General features: G+C 32.3%; 2 protein-coding genes across 2 annotated transcripts in view; both read left to right on the forward strand.

The window, feature by feature from the left end:
- The window catches only part of LOC126881902 (uncharacterized), a 496,017-nt gene that overhangs the window by 150,037 nt on the left and 322,864 nt on the right, over window positions 1-23,116 (forward strand). The window lies entirely within an intron of this gene.
- Window positions 19,417-21,632, forward strand: LOC126881901 (uncharacterized). Its single transcript, XM_050646561.1, has 2 exons — window positions 19,417-21,555; window positions 21,615-21,632. The coding sequence occupies exon 1, from the start codon at window positions 19,477-19,479 to the stop codon at window positions 21,268-21,270; it is 1,794 nt and encodes a 597-aa protein (XP_050502518.1). The 5' UTR covers window positions 19,417-19,476; the 3' UTR covers window positions 21,271-21,555; window positions 21,615-21,632.

Here is a 23,116-nt window from a genome sequence, read left to right on the forward strand (position 1 = left end):
AACATGAAAAGTAGTCGGAATCGGCAAAAAATTTGAAACTTTATTGTGTGTAAAAAGTGACATTATGTATAGTTCATATAATTAGCTACAATCTGTAAAAGTTTCAAGTTTCTTCATTGTAAAAAACAGGAAAATTTAAGCATTTTCCATTAAAATCGTTTTTTTTTATTTAAACATTTAATAAACAAAAAAAATTTATTGACTATTCGTGTATTGTTCCCCCGAATGCATATATCTGCAAATTTTTATTAATTTGCGTTGAAGAAAGGCAATCAAATTAACATCTAAAGATTTGACCCAAACGAACTAAAGAAAAGAGTTTAAAAAGGAGATAGATTACGAGATAGAAAACTCTAGGCCCTCTAATACTGACAAACAGATTGGAAGTAAAACTTGATTTCTATCAGTCAAAAATCAAGCAGGATTGACAAGATAAACATTGGCAGAGGAGTGCAGCATGGAGGTAATTTTGTTGTAAACTATTAATTTATAACAATCATGGATTCCGCATTTAAACGTTTGGAGTGAGTATTAATATCGTTGGGTATTAATACTCAGGGTATTAATATCGTTGGAAAGAAACTAAATCATCTCCGATATGCCGGTAATATTGTCCTTATAAAAGACGTCTTATGAGAAAAAGAGAATAATTCTTCTTCTTCTTATGTAATCCACTAATGGATGTTCGCGTTCACGTTTGACCATTTTTCTCTATCCCTTGCAGTATGTATTAGGTCTCCTATGTTTCTTAGTCCTGTCCACTGTTTGACATTACGGAGTCATGACATTTTGGAATAGAAGAATACTGTACCTTTCATTTGCAATTTGCAAAATTAAAATCGGTTAACTACCACGGCGTCAGGAATTTTTTTAAATAAACATTAATTTTTGGTGCTACGCGCAGGACAGCGGTGTTCGATTCACACAAGTTAATTTCCACCAAAATTTCTTCCAATCTTTATCTAATATATTATTTTCTTACTCTATATTTTGTTGTATGTTCATACTTATTTTAATTCCACAAAAATCAAAATAATTTGAATATTGTTTGTGAAAAATTGTTTGAACAATTGCATAATATGTTTAAAAATAATACACTTTTATATAAGTTAAAATATATGAACAAAGAAAGTTTTTGCTAAAAAAGTGTTATTTCAAAGGTATGTGTTTTTATTTTGCAATAAACAAATTTATTTATTTATTTCGAAATGTATTAAAAATTGAAATTCATCAATCATTACCAAAAGTCATTGGAATGCCCAATCAGAGCGAACGTATCCGTTGTCCTGCGCGTAGCACCAAAAATTAATGTTTATTTAAAAAAATTCCTGACGCCGTGGTAGTTAACCGATTTTAATTTTTCAAATTGCAAATGATTGCAGATGATATTCTTTTATATGTAAAAAAAATCTACTTGCTGTCTGATTTATTTTCAGATCTGCAATATTTTGAAAAAATGATTTTTTTGCGAAAGCTGGATTGCAAAATTTATTTTGCAAAATCTATTACACCGATCTTAATGAAATTTACAGTATTGTTTTATAATATCATAAAGTTTTTCTGGGTGAAATATGAAGATCCTCTAAGTGTAGCATAAATGGGTGAAAAACGTAAAATGCGAATACTTGTTTTTTTATGTTTTTTTTTGAAATTATTGCTATTTTGCAACAAGGGTGACAATTTTTAAAATTTTCAGTTAATCCTATATTGTAGCCAATTTAATTACGCAACTTTTATGTCGGTGGAACTTTTCTCGAAAATGAATACTTTTAAAGTTATAATCAAAAACCCAAGAAAAAATCGAGTTTTTCCTTCATTTTTTTACATTTTGATTTTTTAAATAATGTTCCGGACCTTTTTGAGTGGGAGGATAACTCAAATATTATTTATTATATGAGTTATTTTCACGAAATTTCTGCAAAAAAAATATGAGGCACCTCTCAACATCCAAATGTACTAATATTTTTACAGATGCGCCCTGGTCTAGATATTTAATCTTGAACTTTAATATCAAGTAGGTATTTAATAGTTTTCTTTGTTATCCATTTATTTGAATTCTCTTATCCAATAAGAATTAATATCATTCAACTTTTGATTTAAAGCAGCAAAATAAAGTTTTACATTCTGTGATGATTTTATTCCGAACAATTTCCATTATGTCTCAATCATCATCAAAGGCAAGAGAATAACTTAAAACACTTAAGTTTTTGCATATACATAAAATGAAATGAGTCAATTATTGAAATTAGTGGTGGCAGTTAAACGTTTTTTAAGCTTTTATATTGTAGTGGTCATTTATAACAGGACGGAAACATTTTATGGCCTACAGAGCTACCGTTTTGGTGTTTCCTGTACACCTAACTATTGTTATAATTGCTTAATTTATCATGTTCAAATTGTAGAGCATTCTATTTGTTTCATCGCATTTTAATTGTAAATTAGGAGATAGATGGATTAGATTAGGCAAGTGTATCTAAGCATTTATAGTTCACTGTGTTCACCAACTAACGTATGGATAAATAGTTAGTAATTAATCAAGTTTAAAAAAGATTACTATTATTATCTGTATGTTTCTTTATTAGCTTCTGTTTTCTTTTTTTTTGGTAAGATGGTGAGAATTAATTGTGACCATTTTTGCCGCATAAAAAATTATGTATCGATTGTCGTTAACCTAACCTAAATCGTAATATTTCATGACATATGTATATTAAATATTCGGAGATAAAATGGAAGAAGATACCAAAAGAAACCAAAAGCTATTCTACAGAATCCTGCAAACAAGAACGCAGAAAAAATATACATCATTTAAAATAAAAATTAAGAATTATAGCAGAAACAAGACAAATAGTTAAAAGATGGAAACAACACTCTAAAGAACTGTTAACGAATATTACTGTGTAACAACAGAAGATTATCAACAAAGTCAGGAAAAATAGGAATAACTCAGACCTCACCAGAAGGAATCAAAATAATAGGAAGATAGCAATAGCCAAATAATCAAAAAAAGCACCAGGATCAGACAGTCACCCAAATCATAAGAGCGATGTGGGTGATGTAAACTAAGAAATTTAAGAAGTGCAGACTAAGAAAATTTCCTAAGAAATGGAAAGAGGCATAAGTGATAATGCTTCAGAAAACAGAAAAACATGGAACACTACATACTTTTTGAATCAAAACTTTTATTCTCTTAATATCTTTACTGAAGAAAGATATATTAATCTCACTAAACACCGTTTTCGAAATAAATGCATTTTAAGTCAGCGATGCAAAATAATGTTTTGCATAATATCATTGTAGTTACACCCGAAAAATAGACTTAAAACCAAAATTTCGCTCTTCCGATTCATTTGTCGCGGTGAATCAGTCCGCATTAACATTCTGGTTCTTACAATAATTGGTTGTGAGTTGGCATCTACTACAATTTTTCTCCATTCATTCCTGTTTTTTCTTGTGCTTACCCATTCTATAACTCTCATCGTTTTAAGGTCCTCGACTATCTGGTTCTCCCGACTATCTGATTTTCGAGTCGTCCTCGTGGTCAGCCTGATATAGGTCTCCATTTTGGTAATTTTCTTGATAACGTGCGGCTTCTGGATTTCTCCATTCTATATGTCCCATCCATCTGAGTCTCTGTGCCTTGATAAATTTGACGATGTCTTCTCCTTTCAAAAGTTCTCTACTGGTGGTTCATGAGTTTTCTAAATTCATTATTACCTGGTTAGGTGGGCCTGCTATCCTCTGAATTATTTTCCTCTCTAGGATCCTCAATCTGTCTTCCTCTTTCTGTGACAGACACATTACTTAAGCACTATATAGGTATGATTACTGGTCTAATTTCCAAAAATGTGTCGCAAATTCCTTCAAATTTGCGATGCAGTGGCATAAATATAAGAACTTGCGCAATTATTATGGTTTCAAGTTTATTTTTCGGGTGTAACTACAATAATATTATGCAAAAAATTATGTTGCATCGCAGCTTTAAAATGCGTTTATTTCGAAAACGGTTGAGTTTAGCGAGATGAATGTAGTATATCTTTTTCAAGTAAAAATATTAAAAGAATAAAAGTTTTGATTCAAAAAGTAAGTAGAGTGGGGGATAAAAAAATTGAACGTATTAAATGGGCACTAAAAGACGTATGTGGCCTTCTGAGTAATGCATAATTTATATTCAAGAATAAATAAAATAAAAGTTAACTTGACACCCTGTATTTCGTTTATTATCAACTTTCGTACTAAAGTAAGTTAGCTTAAATCGAAGTATGTATTTTAAGCTCAGGAATCTACGGTTAAGCCAATGTTAAGCTATGGTCTATTCGTTGCCAAACACCCTGTATAGTTGACATGGCAAAATTTTACAAGTCTAGAAATTTTCACATAATAACATGAATATATTTTTATTTGGAAGGATACAAATCAATAATAAAAACTAATAGAGAGATCAAGTTTAGGTAAAACTTTAAGATGCCGTTGAAAAGTTATTTAAAATCTTTCACAACTATTTGAAATAAAAATTGGTATTATATAACACGTATTGTGGCAATATTTCTTTGTTTACATTAACATTCTGCATAACTTATGTAATTTCAGTTCTTTTGTTCTGAATAAAATAAATCTTACCAAACCATAATTAAAACTTTCTTTCCCTTTGTTTGTTTTCTATCAGTTATCTCGATATCATTCTCGATACATCCTTATGACAAATTCTTCAAACACAAAGTATCAATATGTCTTAATATCAGATCTAGCTTTTCTATCTCTATATCTATAGGATTATGGTTTTATAATGGGCTACCACCAGTACTACTAGAGCTCCATAAAGTATTATTACAACGGATTTTGAAAGCAATTCATTAGAAAATGGAGATCGTTAGCGTGAGATCAAGAGACGTCTTTATATGCCGCTATAATCTTAGAACAACTTATATTTTTAATCACACTACAACATAGTGCTTGTATTTTATGCAGAGGTGGACTTTGCAAGACACTGTTTTAGATAGATAAACGTTTAAATACTTGATTTGTACCTAGATGCCGAAAGGCGCTTTTACCATCGGGGTGGTTGCCACCCCATTTCCGGGGTGGAATTTTTTTTTTATATTTTGACCGCAAATGTTGATAAAAACATTCATTCCAAGCGAAAAATGTTCTATATATTTTTTGATAAAATTAATAGTTTTCGATTTATTCGCTATCGAAAGTGTTAGTTTTATATCGAAAAAATCAATGTTTTTCGATATATTCATTTACGATTCACTCAATTTTGGCCGTAGAAATTTTTTTTTCAAATCAAGTTCTTGGGAATTAAATAACCTACAATTTCATATTTAAACATTTTTTCGTATCTCTGATGCTAATCTTTATATTCTGAAGAAAATGGCATTTTTTACCAAACTACAAAAATTCGTTATCCACTTTTAACTCCACTTTTTTAAAAACTAATCATTTCTTCTAAAAACTTCTAGGAACTATTAATAATACATAAATAAAGAAGAATGAATAAGGCCAATGACTAAAATCATCGCTAACTTACATCATTATGCTTCCAATTGGATTTCTTCTTTATTTTTTCAAAAAAATATATTGACTTTTTAACCGTAACTTTTTTATTTTTTATCTTAGAAAGTTTGGTAAAAAAGAATTTTGTAGGTTTTTACAAGATCTATAAGCCTATTAATATTAAATCTTTTTAAAATCCTTAGTCGCAAAAAGAGGGGACTTTGAAAGGGTTGGTAAACGTAGTTTTTGTATGTTATTACAGGTTTTAATTGTCAATAGCTCACTCAATTTTTGCTGTAGAAAAAATTTCTGCAAACCAAGTTTTTGGGAATTAAATAAGCTACAATATTATATTTAAACATTTTTTAGTATCTTTGATGCTAATCTTTCTATTCATAAGAAAATGCGATTTTTTCCAAACTACCAAAATTCGTTATTCGCTTTTAACTCCATTTTTTTTAAAACTAATCATTCTAAGCTGGTAAAGCTTCTAGAACCTATTAATAATACATAAATAAAGAAGACCAAATAAGGGCAATGACTAATTTTAATTAGGGTGGTGATTAGGAGGTTGCATCCGATCATTTTTTCGCTGAAAAAAATAGGGACTGACATTCATTATAAGTCACTTAATTTTTGAGCTAGAGACTTTTTTTGTTTCTGGAGATAGATATTTTTAAATACTTTAAATTAGTTTAAACACGTTATCCTCGAAAAATGCATAGTTTTCCTGTCTTTTGACTTTGAAACTACAATATTTAGCATTTGAAAAAGAAGAGCTAACATATAATAAAGTATAGCTCGATTACTATTGGTCTTAAAGAAAATTTAAAAAATCGGTTTTGTTTATTTTTTTAAAAGGTACATTTTTGTTAAGTAAAGTTGTTTTGATAAAACGAAAACTTTTGGAGTTGTTAGCAGAAAACTTGTTAAAAACATCGATTTTTTCGCTATAAAACTAACACTTTCGATAGCGAATAAATCGAAAACTATTAATTTTATCAAAAAAGTGTATAGAACGTTTTTTACTTAGAATGAATGTTTTTAAGCAAATCGATCCATTCTGTAAAAATTGCGAGGTTTTCTCCTATTTTAGCTTCATTACTTGGACTATATTGTATTAAAGGCAATAACTTTAAAATCATAGAATTATTTTCCGATCGTTATCTATCTAGATTCGAATAAACTAGGTTTTTAAGATTCGGTTCTTATGTCATAATTTATATTTTTTCGCGGCCACTAGTAATTTTAATAATTCCGATTGCGTTTTTTTTTTGTCTTTCTCTACTACGACTGTGTTCGCGTGGTCTCCAATGTACAGTGTTTTTCTTTCACTTTTTGTTGTTTGTCGTGCCACGTATCCTACCCAGTTCCATTTCGTTTGCACAATTCTTTCAATCACATCTTCCACCTGCGTGAAATTTCGTATATGTTCTCTCAAATATACTTCTAACAAAGCTCGTTCGATGGCCCCCTCTGTTGTTCTTAATCTATTGACTAATAACTATGTAAGTGTCTCCATTTCATAGGTTAAAACTGATAGAATACAACTGTTAATATTTTTTGTATTTTGACAACGGCATCCGATTTGGACGTCGAATCGTTAATAAAATAATGTTTTAGTAAAATTACCAGTGGCACTCCTAGTCGAGTGCTACTAGGAGTACTCCCGAATCATAATTTACAATGTATATACATTGTAAATCCCAAATCATGATTTCCAAAGTTTATACATTGTAAATTATGATTCGAATTTTAACAAATCTATATTATAAACAACAGGCACACATACGCATTAACGAACACATATCAGAAGAGTTCGAAATTAAAAGAGGAGTGAGACAGGGGTGTTTATTGTCACCACTACTATTCAATGCATATTCTAAAGAAATTATGAAAAGAGCTCTTGAGGGAGAAACAGCAGGAATAAAGGTAAATGGAACGCCAATGGAACAACGTTAGAAATGCGGACGATACTATCATAATAGCAGACAACCTTCAAGACCTTCAAAAGCTAATGAACAAGATAGTTGAGTATGGAGAAGAATATGGATTATCAATAAACCTACAACTATCTTGGCACAATAATTAGTCAGACAAACGATCACTCCAAAGAAATCAAAGTTCGAATAGAGAAAGCAAGAACAAACTTTAATAAAATGAGAAAGGTACTTTGTGCAAGAGAACTGAAATTAGACTTGAGAGTTAGGCTGGCAAGGTGTTATATTTTCTCGACTCTGCTTTACGGGATAGAAGCATGGACACTTAACGCGTCGACTACTAAAAGGTTGGAAACATTTGAATTGTGGGTGTATAGAAGAATCCTGAAGATATCATGGACCGAGCATGTAACAAACAACGAAGTCATGAGAAGAGTCAAGAAAAGACTGGAAATATTGGAAACCATCAAGACACGAAAGCTGTAGTACCTGGGGCATGTTATGCGTAATGAGAGATACAACATACTTCAATTAGTTATACAGGGGAAAATCCAGGGCAAGAGAAGTTTAGAAAGAAGAAGAATCTCATGGTTGCGTAACTTGAGGGAATGGTACGGATGGACATCAACCGAACTATTCAGAGCAGCAGCATCTAAGATCAGAATAGCCATGATGATTGCCAACATCCGTCGCAGAGGTGGCACTTGAAGAAGAAGAAGAAATGATGATTGAGGAGTGCTCCTAGTAGCATTTAACGCGTCTTGATTTGTTTATTTCTAGTGGTGCGTCTTGATTGTAAATTTAATACAGTTATCATTGCTGCTTGATTCTGTTTGCCTAGTTTGGTCGTGTGACCTAATACTCTTCGACACTTTCGATCTCACTTTCGTGTAAGTTTATTGTGATATTTTGATTTGTCATTACTTGTGTTTTATTAATTTATATTCACTTTTAAACCGGTTCTTATTTAAGCTCCTTTAGCATCTAGAGTAGTTCCTATGTACTGTTGTCTATGAGTAGGTACTATGTCATCTGATTTTATTACTGATTTTAATTTCTCGTTGTTCTCAATTTAGTTTCTTGACAATTTAACAATAGTAAATAATTTTGAAGAGATACTGTCTCCTTGACTAACCCGTCTTTCCGTTCTTATTTTGCTTGTTGTTAGATCTTTTACTACGTTTATTTGCTGAGTTGCATTGTCGTTTATATTTTTTAGGATTATTCTATACCCGGGATCAATAATTGCATTATTAATTCCTTCTAATACGACCCAGAATTCTATGGAATCGAATGTCTTATACCAAATGAAGAGATTTATTGTATTAGTTACACTTTTTGATGTAAGTGTCTATATTATTGTCTGCAGGTGTTTTATGGTACTACCTTCGCGAAATCCCGCTTGTTCAACAGGCTCGTAACTAACGAACTTATTTGATAGTCTGTTGCTAATTATTTTGGTAAGCAGTTGGTACAGATCTAATAACAGACTTATTAATTTTCGAGTTTGTTTGTATACGAGGTATCTTAAGCATATTATAAAGAACACGTATTATTTTTAAGTTTTTAAATTAAACAGTTACTTTTAGAGGAAAATGTATAAAAGGATTTTTATATATAATTGCATGATCTACAATTTCTGTTTGATATATTTTTCTGATAAGACTTACTGTTTGCTAGAAAACGTAATTTTGACCTTTAACCTTGAAAAACTTTTTTTGCAAATGTGGGATTGATGGATATTTTTCACATTTTATTTATAATGGTGTCTCTAATATTCGTACCAATGTGTACAGGGTGAGGCAGATAACTGGCCTATTAGAAATATCTCGACAACTAAAAGCAACAGAATCATGAAGATTGGAATACAGGGGTTTTGAAGGATGATCTATTAAATGAAAATATTTTCATCTCTTTGCAACTTCCGTTTAACCGGAAGTTGCTTATAACTTCGTTTTTTTAAATGGGACACCCTGTATATTTTTACATTTTCGGATTCTCTTCGATGTCTTCTTTCTTAAAATATGAGGATTTGTAATGTTATACAGGGTATTTTAAAAGATAATTACGTTTGTTTATTAATTTCGTAGCAATATTCACACCCTGTAGAATTGTAGTAGTTTGACATCTAAAACTCTACTTACGTTCAAATGATTTTTAATATAGTCTACTATTGTTAAGAATCATTAGTATAGCTAAATTTTTAATTTTAGTATACAGGGTTGGTTGAAACTCGGAATGAGAGTTTTCTTAAATGGAACACCCTGTTTTTTAGTATTGTAATGAAATTATATTTTATGGTACTTTTTTATTTCTTAAGCATTCCCTATACCTAACTGCTTTAATTTGTGCTTAATTTTTAGTCGCACCAACAATCTTAACTACGTAGCTATTTTGATAGCTAAACCATTATTGGTAATTTTAAGCATCGGTCTGGATTAATATGTATTTATTTCTGAAAAATTGTTTGTGATTGAATATTTTCATGGCCAACCTAATAAAATTTTATGTATTTTTTGTTGCAATTAATGTTTAGCTTGAATCACCAATAACTCACAAATTAAAGCAGTTAGGTAGAGGGAATACTTATAAAATAAAAAAGTACTATGAAATATCATTTCATTACAATACTAAAATACAGGGTGTTCTATTTAAGAAAACTCAGAAAATATTCATTCCGAGTTTCGACCAACCCTGTATACTAATATTTCATAATTAGCTATACTAATGATTCTTAACAATAATAGACTATATTAAAAATCACTTGAACGTAAGCAGAGTTTTTAATGTCAAACTATTACAATTCTACAGGGTGTGAATGTTGCTACGAAATTAATAAAAAAATGTAAATATCTTTTAAAATACCCTGTATAATATTAAAAAATCTCATATTTTAAGAAAGAAGATATTAAGGAGAATCAAAAAATGTAAAAATATACAGGGTGTCCCATTTAAAAAAACCAAGTTATAAGCAACTTCCGGTATAACCGGAAGTTGCAAAGAGATGAAAATATTTTCATTTAATAGATCATCCCTTAAAACCCCTTTATTGCAATTTTCATGATTCTGTTGCCTTTAGTTCTCGAGATATTTCTAATAGGCCAGTTATCTGCCTCACCCTATATAGACCCGGATCCCGCGTACCAAAAAAAGTTGATTAATAGCAAGCTGAAAATTGGTTAATAGCTTAACGGTGTCTAGACGGACAAACTTTGATGCATGGGAACACTGGAACAAGGGAAGTTTTAATTGTGGAACAGGTTAAAAATTTGGAACGTCAGACTACGAAAACGTTCCATGTATTTTGTCTGACAGAACTTTCAATTGATTTGTTACCATTTCATTAAACTCTCATGCAAAAATCAGACTGGTGCTTATCACCAACTGGGCATTTTAATGAGTGGAACACGAAGAACATGTCAAATGACAGGAATTATGTTGGCTAGTAATAGAAGTCTGATTTTTGCATGAGAGTTTAATGAAAGGGTAACAAATCAATTGGATGTTCTGTCCGACAAAATACATGGGACGTTTTCGTAATCTGACGTTCCAAATTTTTAAACTGTTCCAGAATTAAAACTTCTCCTGTTCCAGACAGGTGTGTCCGACTAGACACCGTTAAGCTATTAACAAATTTTCAGCTTGCTATTAATTAACTTTTTTTGCTACGCAGGATCCAGGCCTAGTAGCTCTATGCGAATTTTTGTAACCTCTCTACTATTTTTGGGCTAACTTGATCGGGTTATTACATAAGATAACCCAAAATTAAAAAAAAAATGAAACCATTAAACACGTAAAATATTTTACATTTTTTGTTTTATATATGTTTTTCAGAAGCGTTCAAAAAAACCTTAACAATATCCAACGATGGCTTCAAAAGCGGAAGATAAAGGCGAATGAGAGTAAATTCACCCATGGTACTTTCACCATGAAAAAATAAACATATCCGACTGTAACTCTGAACGAAACACTAGCCGTGTTACAAACCGATACTGTCAAGTAGGTAACTAGGAATCCACTTTGATAGGAGATTACCTTCGCAAAAGCACATTTTTACAAAAAAGAAACAACTAGGAATAAAATTCTGAAAGATGTACTGAATCATCGGTCGTAAATCTCAACTATCTCGTGAGAACAAACTAATGATATAATGCCATATTGAAGCCAGTGTGGACCTATGGTATTTAACTGTGGTGGACAGCGAGTCAAACAAACCTAGAAATACTGCAGAGATTCCATAACAAAGTCCTTAGAACAATGCTGAATGCTATTTGATATGTATCAAATTATGTGATGGAGTAAGACCTCAATGTGCCATCCATAAAAAATAACAGAATATTACAAAAATTATTCCAAGACACTAGAATCTCATCCAAACGAGTTAGCAAGCAATCTTACTGATGATCACGAATCATGACTGAATAATGATCACTGTTGATCTCCCGAATAACCTTTAATAATTATACTTGTTTTAATATAATTTATGTAAAGAGAGTGTTTGTTTAATGGATCTCCCTCTACTAGTCTTTATAGTCAAATACCTAATTTACTTATTGTTCTAAGTTAAGAACAGATTGTAAATATTACAAAAATTAAACAAAAAGTACTTATAATGAATTTCTTTTATATTTTTACAAAAGTATATTCGTTTATAAGAGCTTTAAGGTATTACGGTCCTGTATACATTTTATAATAATAGGTCTTTCAGCTTCGGCTGTCCTAAATCCTTTAGGCATTAACATTTAATCCTTTAATAAATAACAAGATCGGCTGTAAAAAGGATTGTTAATTAAAGCGGATTTACAAATGTAATAAAGGTCTAAGAATTTATAGATCAAAATTAAGTAAACTGACTGATGTTTTAGTAACATGAAAGTTGTTCATCTAATCGGATTAGGACTGAAATAGGTAACTGAACACATGCGACTTCACGTAAAGGTGATACTTATATTGATAGCATTATTTTCTGCAGAATAAAATAATGATGATTGAGATCTGCTAAATGATGTTTCATACTACACTTCTCCAAAAAAATGATCATTTTTGATGTCTCAAATTTCCTAAACCTGTTGCCCGATTTAAGTGATTTTTTTAATATTTTTTTTTATTTAGCTAATGCCTCGACAACTAATGGCCATTGGCATGGTAGGTACGGTGAATTTTTGCAGTTAGGTACCTAGTGTCATATGTATTGTGTGTGTTGAGTAAGTGTCTTGTTACTTTGCAAAGTCGACGTCATTGTCTTTGCAAAGAGACGCTAATTGTATCAAACGTCTGCGGTCCCTCCGGTGAGTACCGATCCCACAAGGACAGAAACAATTTTCATTTATTAATTTATAATAAACGAAAAATTTCTGACCCTGGTGAGATTCGAACTCACGACCATTCGGACCTTTCGATCCAAAGGTAGGCGCTCTTACCACTGAGCCACAGAGGGTTTTTTTAATATCTAAGAATATTACTGTAATAGTATTGTTGCTAGACAGTTAAATTGTCATTATATACCGTGTGTACCAATCAAACTGAGTTTTTCTCAAAGTTCCCTGTGGAATATTCAAGCATTTATAAAATACTGAAATTAAAACCTAACTATAGCCTCATGTTTTCTTAACATTCTGTTTTTCTATTCATTCGCTTGTATTGGATAATAAAAAAGTTAGGTACTTTAATAAATAGCCACGTTTTTCATCAATACAGGGTGTTTTTAAATTAGTATGGCCAACTTTAAGGAGTAATTCTGCATCAAAAATAATGACAGTTGGCTTTACAAAAGTATATTCGCAAATGCTTCGTTTCCGAGATAGGGGATGTTGAAATTTTTCTTACAAACTCACGATTTATTTATTGCTCTTAAACAGGTTAAAATATGCAAATGAAATTTGGTGGGTTTTAAAAGGTAGTTATTGCGCATTTTTTGATATACAATTAAGAATTTAGCATCCACCATTGGCGAGCATACGGGTAATTTGACCCTTATGTGCGCCAATGGTGAATATAAAATTCTTAATTGTATGTAAAAAATGCACAATAACTAACTCTTAAAACCCACCAAATTTCGTTTGCATATATCAACCAGTTTTGGAGCAATAAATAAATCGTCATTTTGTACGAAAAATCTCAACACCCCCTATCTTGGAAACGAAGCATTTGCGGACATACGTTTATAAAGCAAACTGTCAAATTATTTTTTAATGCAGAATTACCTCTTAAAGTTTGCCATACTTATTTAAATACACCCAACATTGATGAAAAACAAGGCTATTTGTTAAAGTACCTAACTTTTTTATTATACAACATAAGCGAATGAATCAAAAGCAGAATGTTAAGAAAACATAAGGCTATAGTTGGGTTTTAATTTTAGTATTTTATATACGCTAGAAGATTGCACAGGGTGACGCGAACTTTGGGTGACGCGAACTTTGAGAAAAAATCACAGTTTGATTGGTACACCATGTAGGTATATATTTACCTGTCTAGCAACAATATTATTACAGCGATATTGTTAAAGAATAAGGCTATAACATGTTAAAAAAATTACTTAAAGCAAGAATCATATTATCATGCCCGCACCCTTCCGGCACGTAGCGTAGTCTCCGAAAAACCTGATTTTACAAAGAGTTGTCTGATACTATACGCTCCGGGCAGTATGAATTGTTCATATGTATTTAAAACCATTAAAATCAATATTTTTCGGAAACGAAGCGCTACGTACCGGAACGGATATGATTCTTGCTTAAAGCGGACAACAGGTTTAGGAGATTCGAGACAGTAAAAATTACCAATTTTTAAGGTGGTGCGTTAATTTCTTGGAGAAGTGAAGTTATAAACTTAACCGCTAAGTTTTGCACCACCAAAAATTATCATCATTTTCATAGTAGTTGATTTCCTCGTGAACGGATTAACGGAGTCCGCTAATATTTTTTATTGTTTTAGATTTTTATTTGGTATTTACACTGTTGGGCAAATGGTTATTCAAACTTCTTATTTGAGCTTATACCGGGTGGAACAAAAGAAATGTTTTTCTTAGGTTAAGTTTGAAACACCCTTTGAAAGGAATAGGTAAAATTATATCAGAATTATGCTGTTGTCTCATGTTTTGTGAACATTTTGTTTTTTTAATTTCTCTAATATCTTTAAAACAAAGAAAATAGACGGTTTTACTCTTTAACATGTGTATTAACTGAAACCATAAGAGAAAAAGAAACATAACGTAAACCAGGGGTCACCAATTAGCGGACCGCGGTCCGCATCCGGACCGTGAGCTACTTTTGTGCGGACCGTCATTAAATTAAGAATATAGCGTTTGGCAATTTTGAAAATGTTTGGCCATGAAATTGTATATTATGTTTGACTCAACTATGTGTGCGAAGCCGCTTTATCAAGAATGAACTTTATTAAAAATCGGTACGGATCTCAGCTAACAGATGAATATCTCAACTCCCCAATGAAAATCAGTTGCACCAAACTTGCTCCAAACTTCAGATAGGTTGTACATAATAAAAAATGTCATTTTTCTTACTGATAATTTAATTTTGTAAAGAATAACAAATTTTCTAATTCGGTTTTTTTGTGGATTCCTGTTCAAAAATGTCCCCTTAAACAAATCACAAGGGGCCCGGGATGCCGGGCAAAATTACCTTTTAGCCCCGAAAATTGTATTAAAAAAAAGGTCTCTTGTCATTTTTTTCAAAAGTTGATAGTTTTCGAGTTATAAGCGATTTAAAATCTGAAAAATGTGAAAATACCTACGCATTTTCGAGGTTTGAAAACTCATATGTAAATTATTAGTTTTCAGGTTGCCAAGTACCTAAATTGAAGTTTATAAATTCAATTTCAAGATTCTAAAGAGTAATCGGGACTTACTTCAATATAGAACGTTGTCTTTTAATTATTAATTATGCGAGTCCACTCGACTTTTAAGTCGCCGCACATCGCAATTTATGGTGCGTCTCTGTCGCACTTATTATACATATTATTATACGTACTTATGCAAAAAAATGCCCAACAAATACTCCACATTTATTAAAATTGTATAATTTATTATTAACATATTTTTTCTTAATGATTTATTTATTTATTCAGTTAATTATTGCCAATGTGCTAATTAAACACGCCAATAAAAACAAATGGTCAAAATTGAAATAAACCCCGATAACTCATCAGAATCTTGAAATTGAATGTTTAAACTTCAATTTAGGCACTTAACAGCCGCAAAAATAATAATGTACACATGAATTTCCAAGCTTCGAAAATGCTTATTTTCGCATTTTTCAGTTTATAAATCGCTTAAAATTTGACATCTATCAGGTTTTGAGAAAAATGACAGAAAATCTTTTTTGTTTAAGAAGACCCAAAAATGCTAAAAACATATTTTCGGGAGCAAAAAAGGTGATGTTTTGGGTATATTAAAAAACTGTTAAAAATAATTTCTGCCTAAAAATTTCGCATTGCACCCTTCTGATTTGTTTACAGAATTGGAACAACCAGACAGGTAGTGTTAACTCCGGACCCCGGAAGTGTCATAGGTTTTCGAAACGGACCCTCAGGAAATATAATTGGTGACCCCTGACGTAAACTAATATCGCGTGTTCTCATAAGTGATCAATAGGATTCATGTCGGTACTTTAAGGGATCAATTCAATATCTGAATATTTATTTCACTTAAATATTGAGTATCGACACGGTTACGCGAGAAGACTTTGCCTTATCATGCATTAAGATGAAATTATTTCATATGTAAGGTGCGAAAAGACCAAAGTGTTCAAAGAAAGAAAATCTCTGTAATATACCTTTCGCTCTTTATAGAGCCTCCACGTAAAGACAAAACAGAGCCTGAAGTAAACAATCTCGTCTCTCTTTGTTGCGCTGCGCATACCGTCATCTGGTAGACAAAGAACTGTTATCAGTTGATTTCAGATGGTTGCTGAAAAGTTAAAAAATGTAGTCTTTATAAAAAGGCTCTTCTATCTATATATCTATAAGCGAGGTTCCTACAGCCTCTGCCACTTCTCGCACTTCGACCGCCATCGTTTTCTGTCCATCAATTCGTCTTCTTTGATGGCTCTATCTTTCATGATGTGCCGTACATTTTCTTCCCAGGCAACTGAAGGTCTTCCCCTTCTTCTTTGGTGTGGTATGTAATTCAAAGCTTTCTTTGGCCATCTATCTTCATTTATTCGTTTCACGTGACCATACCACACTAGTTGTCTAGTTTCAATTCTATCTACACTGGAATAAACAGTATGTGTTCTCCTTCTAATATCTTCATTCCTGATGTGATCTTTTTTATATATACCACACGCTCTCCTTAGATAATCCATTTCTACTACTTCTATTCTTTTTCTATCTTTTTTTGTCATCTGCCAAACTTCTGCCCCATAAGTCATAATAGGCTCTACCAAAGTACGATAGATTGTCAATTTCGTTTTTTGTCTTATATCTTTAGACCACAGTAGAGAGCTTAGAATGTTTACCGCTTTTTTGCCCTGCTGCGTTCTCTTTTCGATGTCTCTTTTGGTAGTGCCTTCTTTAGATATTATAGATCCGAAATATTTATATTCATTACATCTTTTTGTGGTTCTAATTTCTAACTCTTGATCTTCTTCATCATCCCCTATTTTAAGATACTCTGTCTTTGACATATTCATATTGAGCCCCCATTTTTCATAATATTTCTTTAGTTTTCTAAACATGTAGTCCATGTCTTCCTCATCATTCGCTACGACCACCTGATCATCCGCAAAAAACAAAGTTGTTAAACATTTACCACTGCCTATGTCTATTCCCATTCCGGATACTTGTTTCCTCCACTGCTCTAGCGATGATTGAATATATATTTTAAATAAAGTTGGAGACAGACAACATCCTTGTTTAAGCCCCTTTGATATAGGGAATGATTCAGATATAAAGTTTCCTTCTTTAACGACACTTCTTGCATTTTTATATATATTTGCGATAGCATCCACATACTCTCTACTGAGACCTACCTTCGTCAATGTTTGAAACAGTTTTTTCAAAGTTACCGTATCGTAAGCCTTCTTCAAATCTACAAACAATAGGTGGGTAGATAGATTCCTTGCCTTCCGTTTTTCTATTACCTGCTGCAGAACGAATATATTATCAGTGCACGATCTTCCTGCACGAAATCCACTTTGTTCTTCCATGTCTTCGTATTCTGATTCTATTCTTTTTTTTTATTATTCGACCGTACAACCTCCCTACTGAGCTGGTAACAGTTATTCCTCTATAATTAGAGCATATGCGTTTATCCCCTTTCTTGTATACTGAGCTGATGTATCCAACATTCCAATCATCAGGGATATTTTGTCCTTTTAAGCATTTATGAAATAGTTGAACCAACATCTCAACTAAAAAGGCTCTTACGAATAAAATTCAACACGTTTCATTGAGACTCATCCAACTGCAAGAATTTGGCAGGTTTTGGACTTTTTACTTCTTGATTGCCTCGCTTAATACCGCTAAACGTTTTTCTTTTAAGATCCATTCCGCAAAAATACATAAACATTTTCCATACAGTAAAAACCATAACTTTGTGAAAGGTATTAGCGGTCATCATGTAAAATTTTTACGACATAGTATAAGATGTGGCGGTGAGATACAATTAACTGATACGCTGATGTTAATGTTAACCTTGCGATTATATGAGTAATAGAGATATCATCAATATCGATCGCCGACATGAGTGGAATAATGGTGAAACTAATTCCACATTTCATAAGAAAGCTTGTATCGTTAAGATCTTTTTTCAAACGAATAATTGTTTTTGTATCTGGCGATCTCTTCGACTGGTTTGAATAACGAGATATTGTGATTAGTGATGTGAGTTGTAAAATTACATAACTTACGTTACATAAATTACACGTAACTTACGGTAATATTACATGATACCCGTAACTTAATGTAATTTATGTAATTTTTGGAATTTACGTAATTTATGAAATTTAACGTAACTTATGATAAATTTACATAAATTACCGTAATTTATGTAATTACTGGTAAAATTACATATATTATGGCAACTTATGCGCGCGCAATTGTCGTAAGTGCGGTGCGCCGGTGCCGGCGCGCGCGAACCAGTGGGTGCTATTACGCTCGTCGCTCGTTAGTCGTTCCTTAGTCTGAGTCAGGCAGGTTATGTTTACATTTCTGTTATTGTATGTGTAATGTGTATGTATAAGTTAGTTTTCGACTGTTCTTTCTCTATTCATTCACGCAGCGTTGGTTACTTTACATTTATTTATAAGGAAGCACAGAAACTATAAGGTAAGAAATATATTATTTCTACAAACAGCAAAACACGTGCCGGTGATGTCCATAGCAACCTTAGATTGGGAAACACAGGGGCGGGCCTATCGCATATCGACTGTACGTTAAATCTAACGCGCGTCATTTTATATGTGGCTACAGTACTTAATTCTGAATTCGGTTTACCAAGTTTTATTCGATTTTTTAGATTAGTTTACTGTACAATAACTATAAGAATGATAGGAGCAACGGGGTACTTGTGCATGTAGCATGTGTAATTGAATTACACTGACATAACTTACTAAATAAAAAATTTTGATAACGTTGAGGGCAAAATAATGTAGTTGTCCGATCCAGTATTCTGCTTATTCGAATTTCATTAAATTGTTACACAGATTCAATTTTAATCTTTCTTCTATTTAAGGATGCCTAACAATTTTTTATGCCCTCGTGCCCATCAAATACTTTGAAAAATAATGTTTTTTCCCTTCTTAATGTTTAAGTCTACCTGAATATTTTTTTTAGGTCATAAAACATGGTGAAACGTAAGACAGATATCTGGCTTTATTTTGAAGTGTTACCTGCGGGTTCTTCTAATCAAAAGACCATAAATGTGAGGTGTAAATTTTGCAAGAGTGTACATGCAAAAAATGCTACAAGAATGAAATCTCATCTTCAACAATGCACTTATGTGCCGCATATGATAAAACTTAAATTCAATATTTTAACTCCAAAGTCAAAGGGGAATCACTCTAAATTTCCATTTGAAACATCCATGAAAAAGATCACATCGGCAAAATTGGATAACGATAACACTGATGCTGCTTGTACATCATCAACGGTTTCCACAGCATCAACATCTGCTTCTGATAACATTCATGTGGAAACACCTGTTTGCACAAAAATCAACAGAATACAATCATTTTGTGATCGAATGACACACGAACAAAATAACGAATTGAATATTTTGCTTGCTAGAGCTATTTACACCAGTTCAGCACCACATTCAATTACCGAGAATGAAGATTGGAAATTGTTTTTTAAAAAAATTAGACCTTCATACACCTTACCATCGAGATATATGTTATCAAATCGTCTCCTGACCGAAGAGTACGAGCGAGTTGAAGTTCAAGTTAATGATAAAATTAAGCAAGCTGACAATTTATCATTGCAATGCGATGGTTGGTCCAACTTGCGAAATGAAAGTGTAATTAATTTCATTGTTACAACACCCGAACCGTTATTTGTCAAATCAGTACTAACAAAAGCAGAGAAGCATACCGCAGAATATATAACAAAATTAATGGTTGAAGTTCTGGAGGAGTATGGACCTAAAAAATTTTTCGCTATTGTGACTGATAACGCAAAGAATATGAGGAAGGCTGTGAGACAATGTGAAGAGATGTATCCCCATCTTGTATCATACGGCTGTTTAGCGCACACATTACATTTATTGTGCAGCGATATTTTGAAATTATCTTCAATAGAGACACATTTGTCACATATTATACATATCGTTAAAACTATTAACCAGTGTCAAGTACTGAGAGCTCAATTCACAGAAATAAGAAATGAGATGAAGTGTGGAGTGTCTCTTAGCCTACCTGTAAAAACAAGATGGGGTTCACATGTAAAATGTCTTCAAGATCTGACTAAATGCAAGTCCGTCCTACAACGTCTAGCAATATCTCCAGATAAAACAATTCAAGATAGAATACGCAGCGCAAAAGCAAATTTACTTGATGAAGGATTCTGGATAAATTCTAGCGCTCTTGTTGAATTGCTTAAGCCAATTACTGAAGCAATAACACGTCTTGAAGGAGATTCTTCGTCAATTCATTTGGTTTGTGAAACTTTCGCGAAAATCGGTAGTAACATATCTACTCATTTAGAATGCGTGAAACTAACGGATTGCGAAAAAACAGAAGCGATGGATAAATTTATATCAAGGAAGGAATACGCCCTTCAACCGATCCATTTTGCCGCAGACTTACTAAACCCTCGGTCTGTTGGTGCAAATTTATCATCAGCCGAAAGGATTGAAGCGATGAAATACATTACTACTATGTCAACCACGACCACGATAGAGATTGGTGATGAAGGAGTGTCAAAGATTACTGAGGATTTAGGAAACTATTTAGCTAAAACAGACTTTTTTGGCGAAACATTTTTATGGAACATACTCGATAATGTCTCTTTGGTTACATGGTGGAAAGGATTTTGTGGACATTCATGCCTCTCCAAAGTTGCAGTCAGGATATTGACAATGCCGTGCACTTCTGCGGCAACAGAGAGAAGCTTTAGCTCCCAGAGCAGCATTCATACGAAGAGAAGAAATCGCCTAACAACTCAAAGGGCAGCAAATTTAAATTATATACAATATAATTCAAAATTGCTGAAACGTTCACGACAACATCACATACAAAGTCAATATCCTATAGAAGAGACTGTACAGAACAACGTTTCGATAGAAGGTAGAAACTTACAGAAGGAGATAGAAGTAATTGAAAACCATATTTCCGAAGAGGAAGAATTAGACGAGGTAATTTTAAATTTAGGCATTTTTTAGATATGTGATATGTGCATGTGATATATGCAGTTTGCTTCTTTTCCGATTTTCCAATGCATTCCACCGTTTTCGAATAAAAAATTATAAATCTTATGTTTTCAGACAATATCATCATGGCATTCAAATACAACAGGAAATGGAAATTCCGACGATGATTTTAATTTTGCTGACTTTGCAATGACCGATGATGAAATTGATCAAAGAATGGAAACTAGGGAACAGAGACCAGCACGCATTTTGAGACAAAGCAAAGTGAACATTTTAGAAAACGTCTTAATGAAATCGGTAAATTAGTGTAAACACATACATATTTATTGTTTATATTCCAAAATTATCAATTTCAGGGTAAAGGCACAGAACAACCCCAAAAAAAAACGGAAGTCGAGAAGGATACTTCAGATGCCGAAAACAAGGTAGTTAGATCTGTATATATTATATTATAAACCCATTATTTTTACTCTCTATGTTTACACTTTCCTATTTAATTTCAGGATGCAGTTCTGGATTTGCCGGAGATAAAAAAAATTACACAAGGCTCATTGGAAGAGCAAACAATTGAAACTTCGACGTTTTATAACAAGAAGGTCTCCAGTTGTCTGCGAAAAAGGAAGTTGTGATTTATAAAAGCCGCTTAAAACAAAACTAAAGAACCTATGTTTTCATTTCTTTATTATTTGTATGTATTTCTTATCCACTTTTCTTTATTTCATAAGTATGTAGTTACTTTGTGTTTATTATATTCAATATGAATGCAAACAATTGATTTTTTAATACAATGAACATAAATTACATAAGTTACATAAATTACATCTGGTTTGTAATTTTTGGGTAATTTTACACGTGTAACTTACAATTTCTGAAATTACACGTAATTTCACATCGCTAATTGTGATAATTCCGAGATGGATCTTTGCTTCAACAGTTCTGGAATTCTTAAGTAGGCGTAAACATGTAAATTGCTTAACGTAAGACAAAATATCATAGTTAATATACATCCATATTATGAGATCTATTAACATTGGTTAAGATATAATATATGTATAATAAATTAAACCCATGTTACGATTATAAGTTTTATTTGGTATTGGTAACAATAACAAAATCGTGTTTAACAAAATAAATTCTTCTTCTTCTTCTTCTTTTTCTTCTTCATCTTTTATATAGGCAGTACTGCCTGTTTTTCTTCAACGGTGCCTTTAATTCTGCCCCTAAGTTGTCATTCCATCTTTTCCTTGGGCGTCCTATACTTCTCCTGCCTAACGGTGACTTGTCCCTTGCTATTCTTACTATCCTTGATTCAGACATCCTGCTTATGTGCTCATTCCACTCTTCTTTTCTGTTCTTTACCCCGGTTTTTATATTGTCTACCCCACATATGCGTCTGATTTCCTCACTTCTTACCCTATCCTGTAGTCCTTTTTCAGCAATCAAACTAAATTCACAAAGTAAATTTACAAAGTAAATTCAACAATATTATTATCCATTTTTCGGTCATTCATCATCATGGGAAGCTCAGAAAAGACAGAAATCAATGGAAAAGCCATTTGAAGGAGGAGGGAGAGTCTATTTCCTTATCAAATCAAAACATTTTGCAATCTTGTTGTTTTTAGACTAGTGTCTAAATTCCTAAAAGAACTCAGCAGATCGGCGGAGCATAACAGTTCATATTGATAATAGTCCAGAAAGCCACTACGCATCCGCTAGAAAAAATATTCCCATTCAGATTTTTTGCACAATCTTACTCAAAAAGGACCCCTTTTAACAAATTTGCATGTTGCCAGGACCAAAAGTGGGTAAAAAATTTTTGAAACGATTTTTTTTGTTTATTTCCTAAAATTATTTTTTT

This window comes from Diabrotica virgifera, chromosome 3 (assembly GCF_917563875.1).
Source record: "Diabrotica virgifera virgifera chromosome 3, PGI_DIABVI_V3a".
NCBI classification, from domain to species: domain Eukaryota; kingdom Metazoa; phylum Arthropoda; class Insecta; order Coleoptera; family Chrysomelidae; genus Diabrotica; species Diabrotica virgifera.

Bases quoted from the DNA above. Each gene is read 5' to 3' on its own strand.
- LOC126881901 (XM_050646561.1), top strand. From the start codon at position 19,477: ATGAAAAAGATCACATCGGCAAAATTGGATAACGATAACACTGATGCT.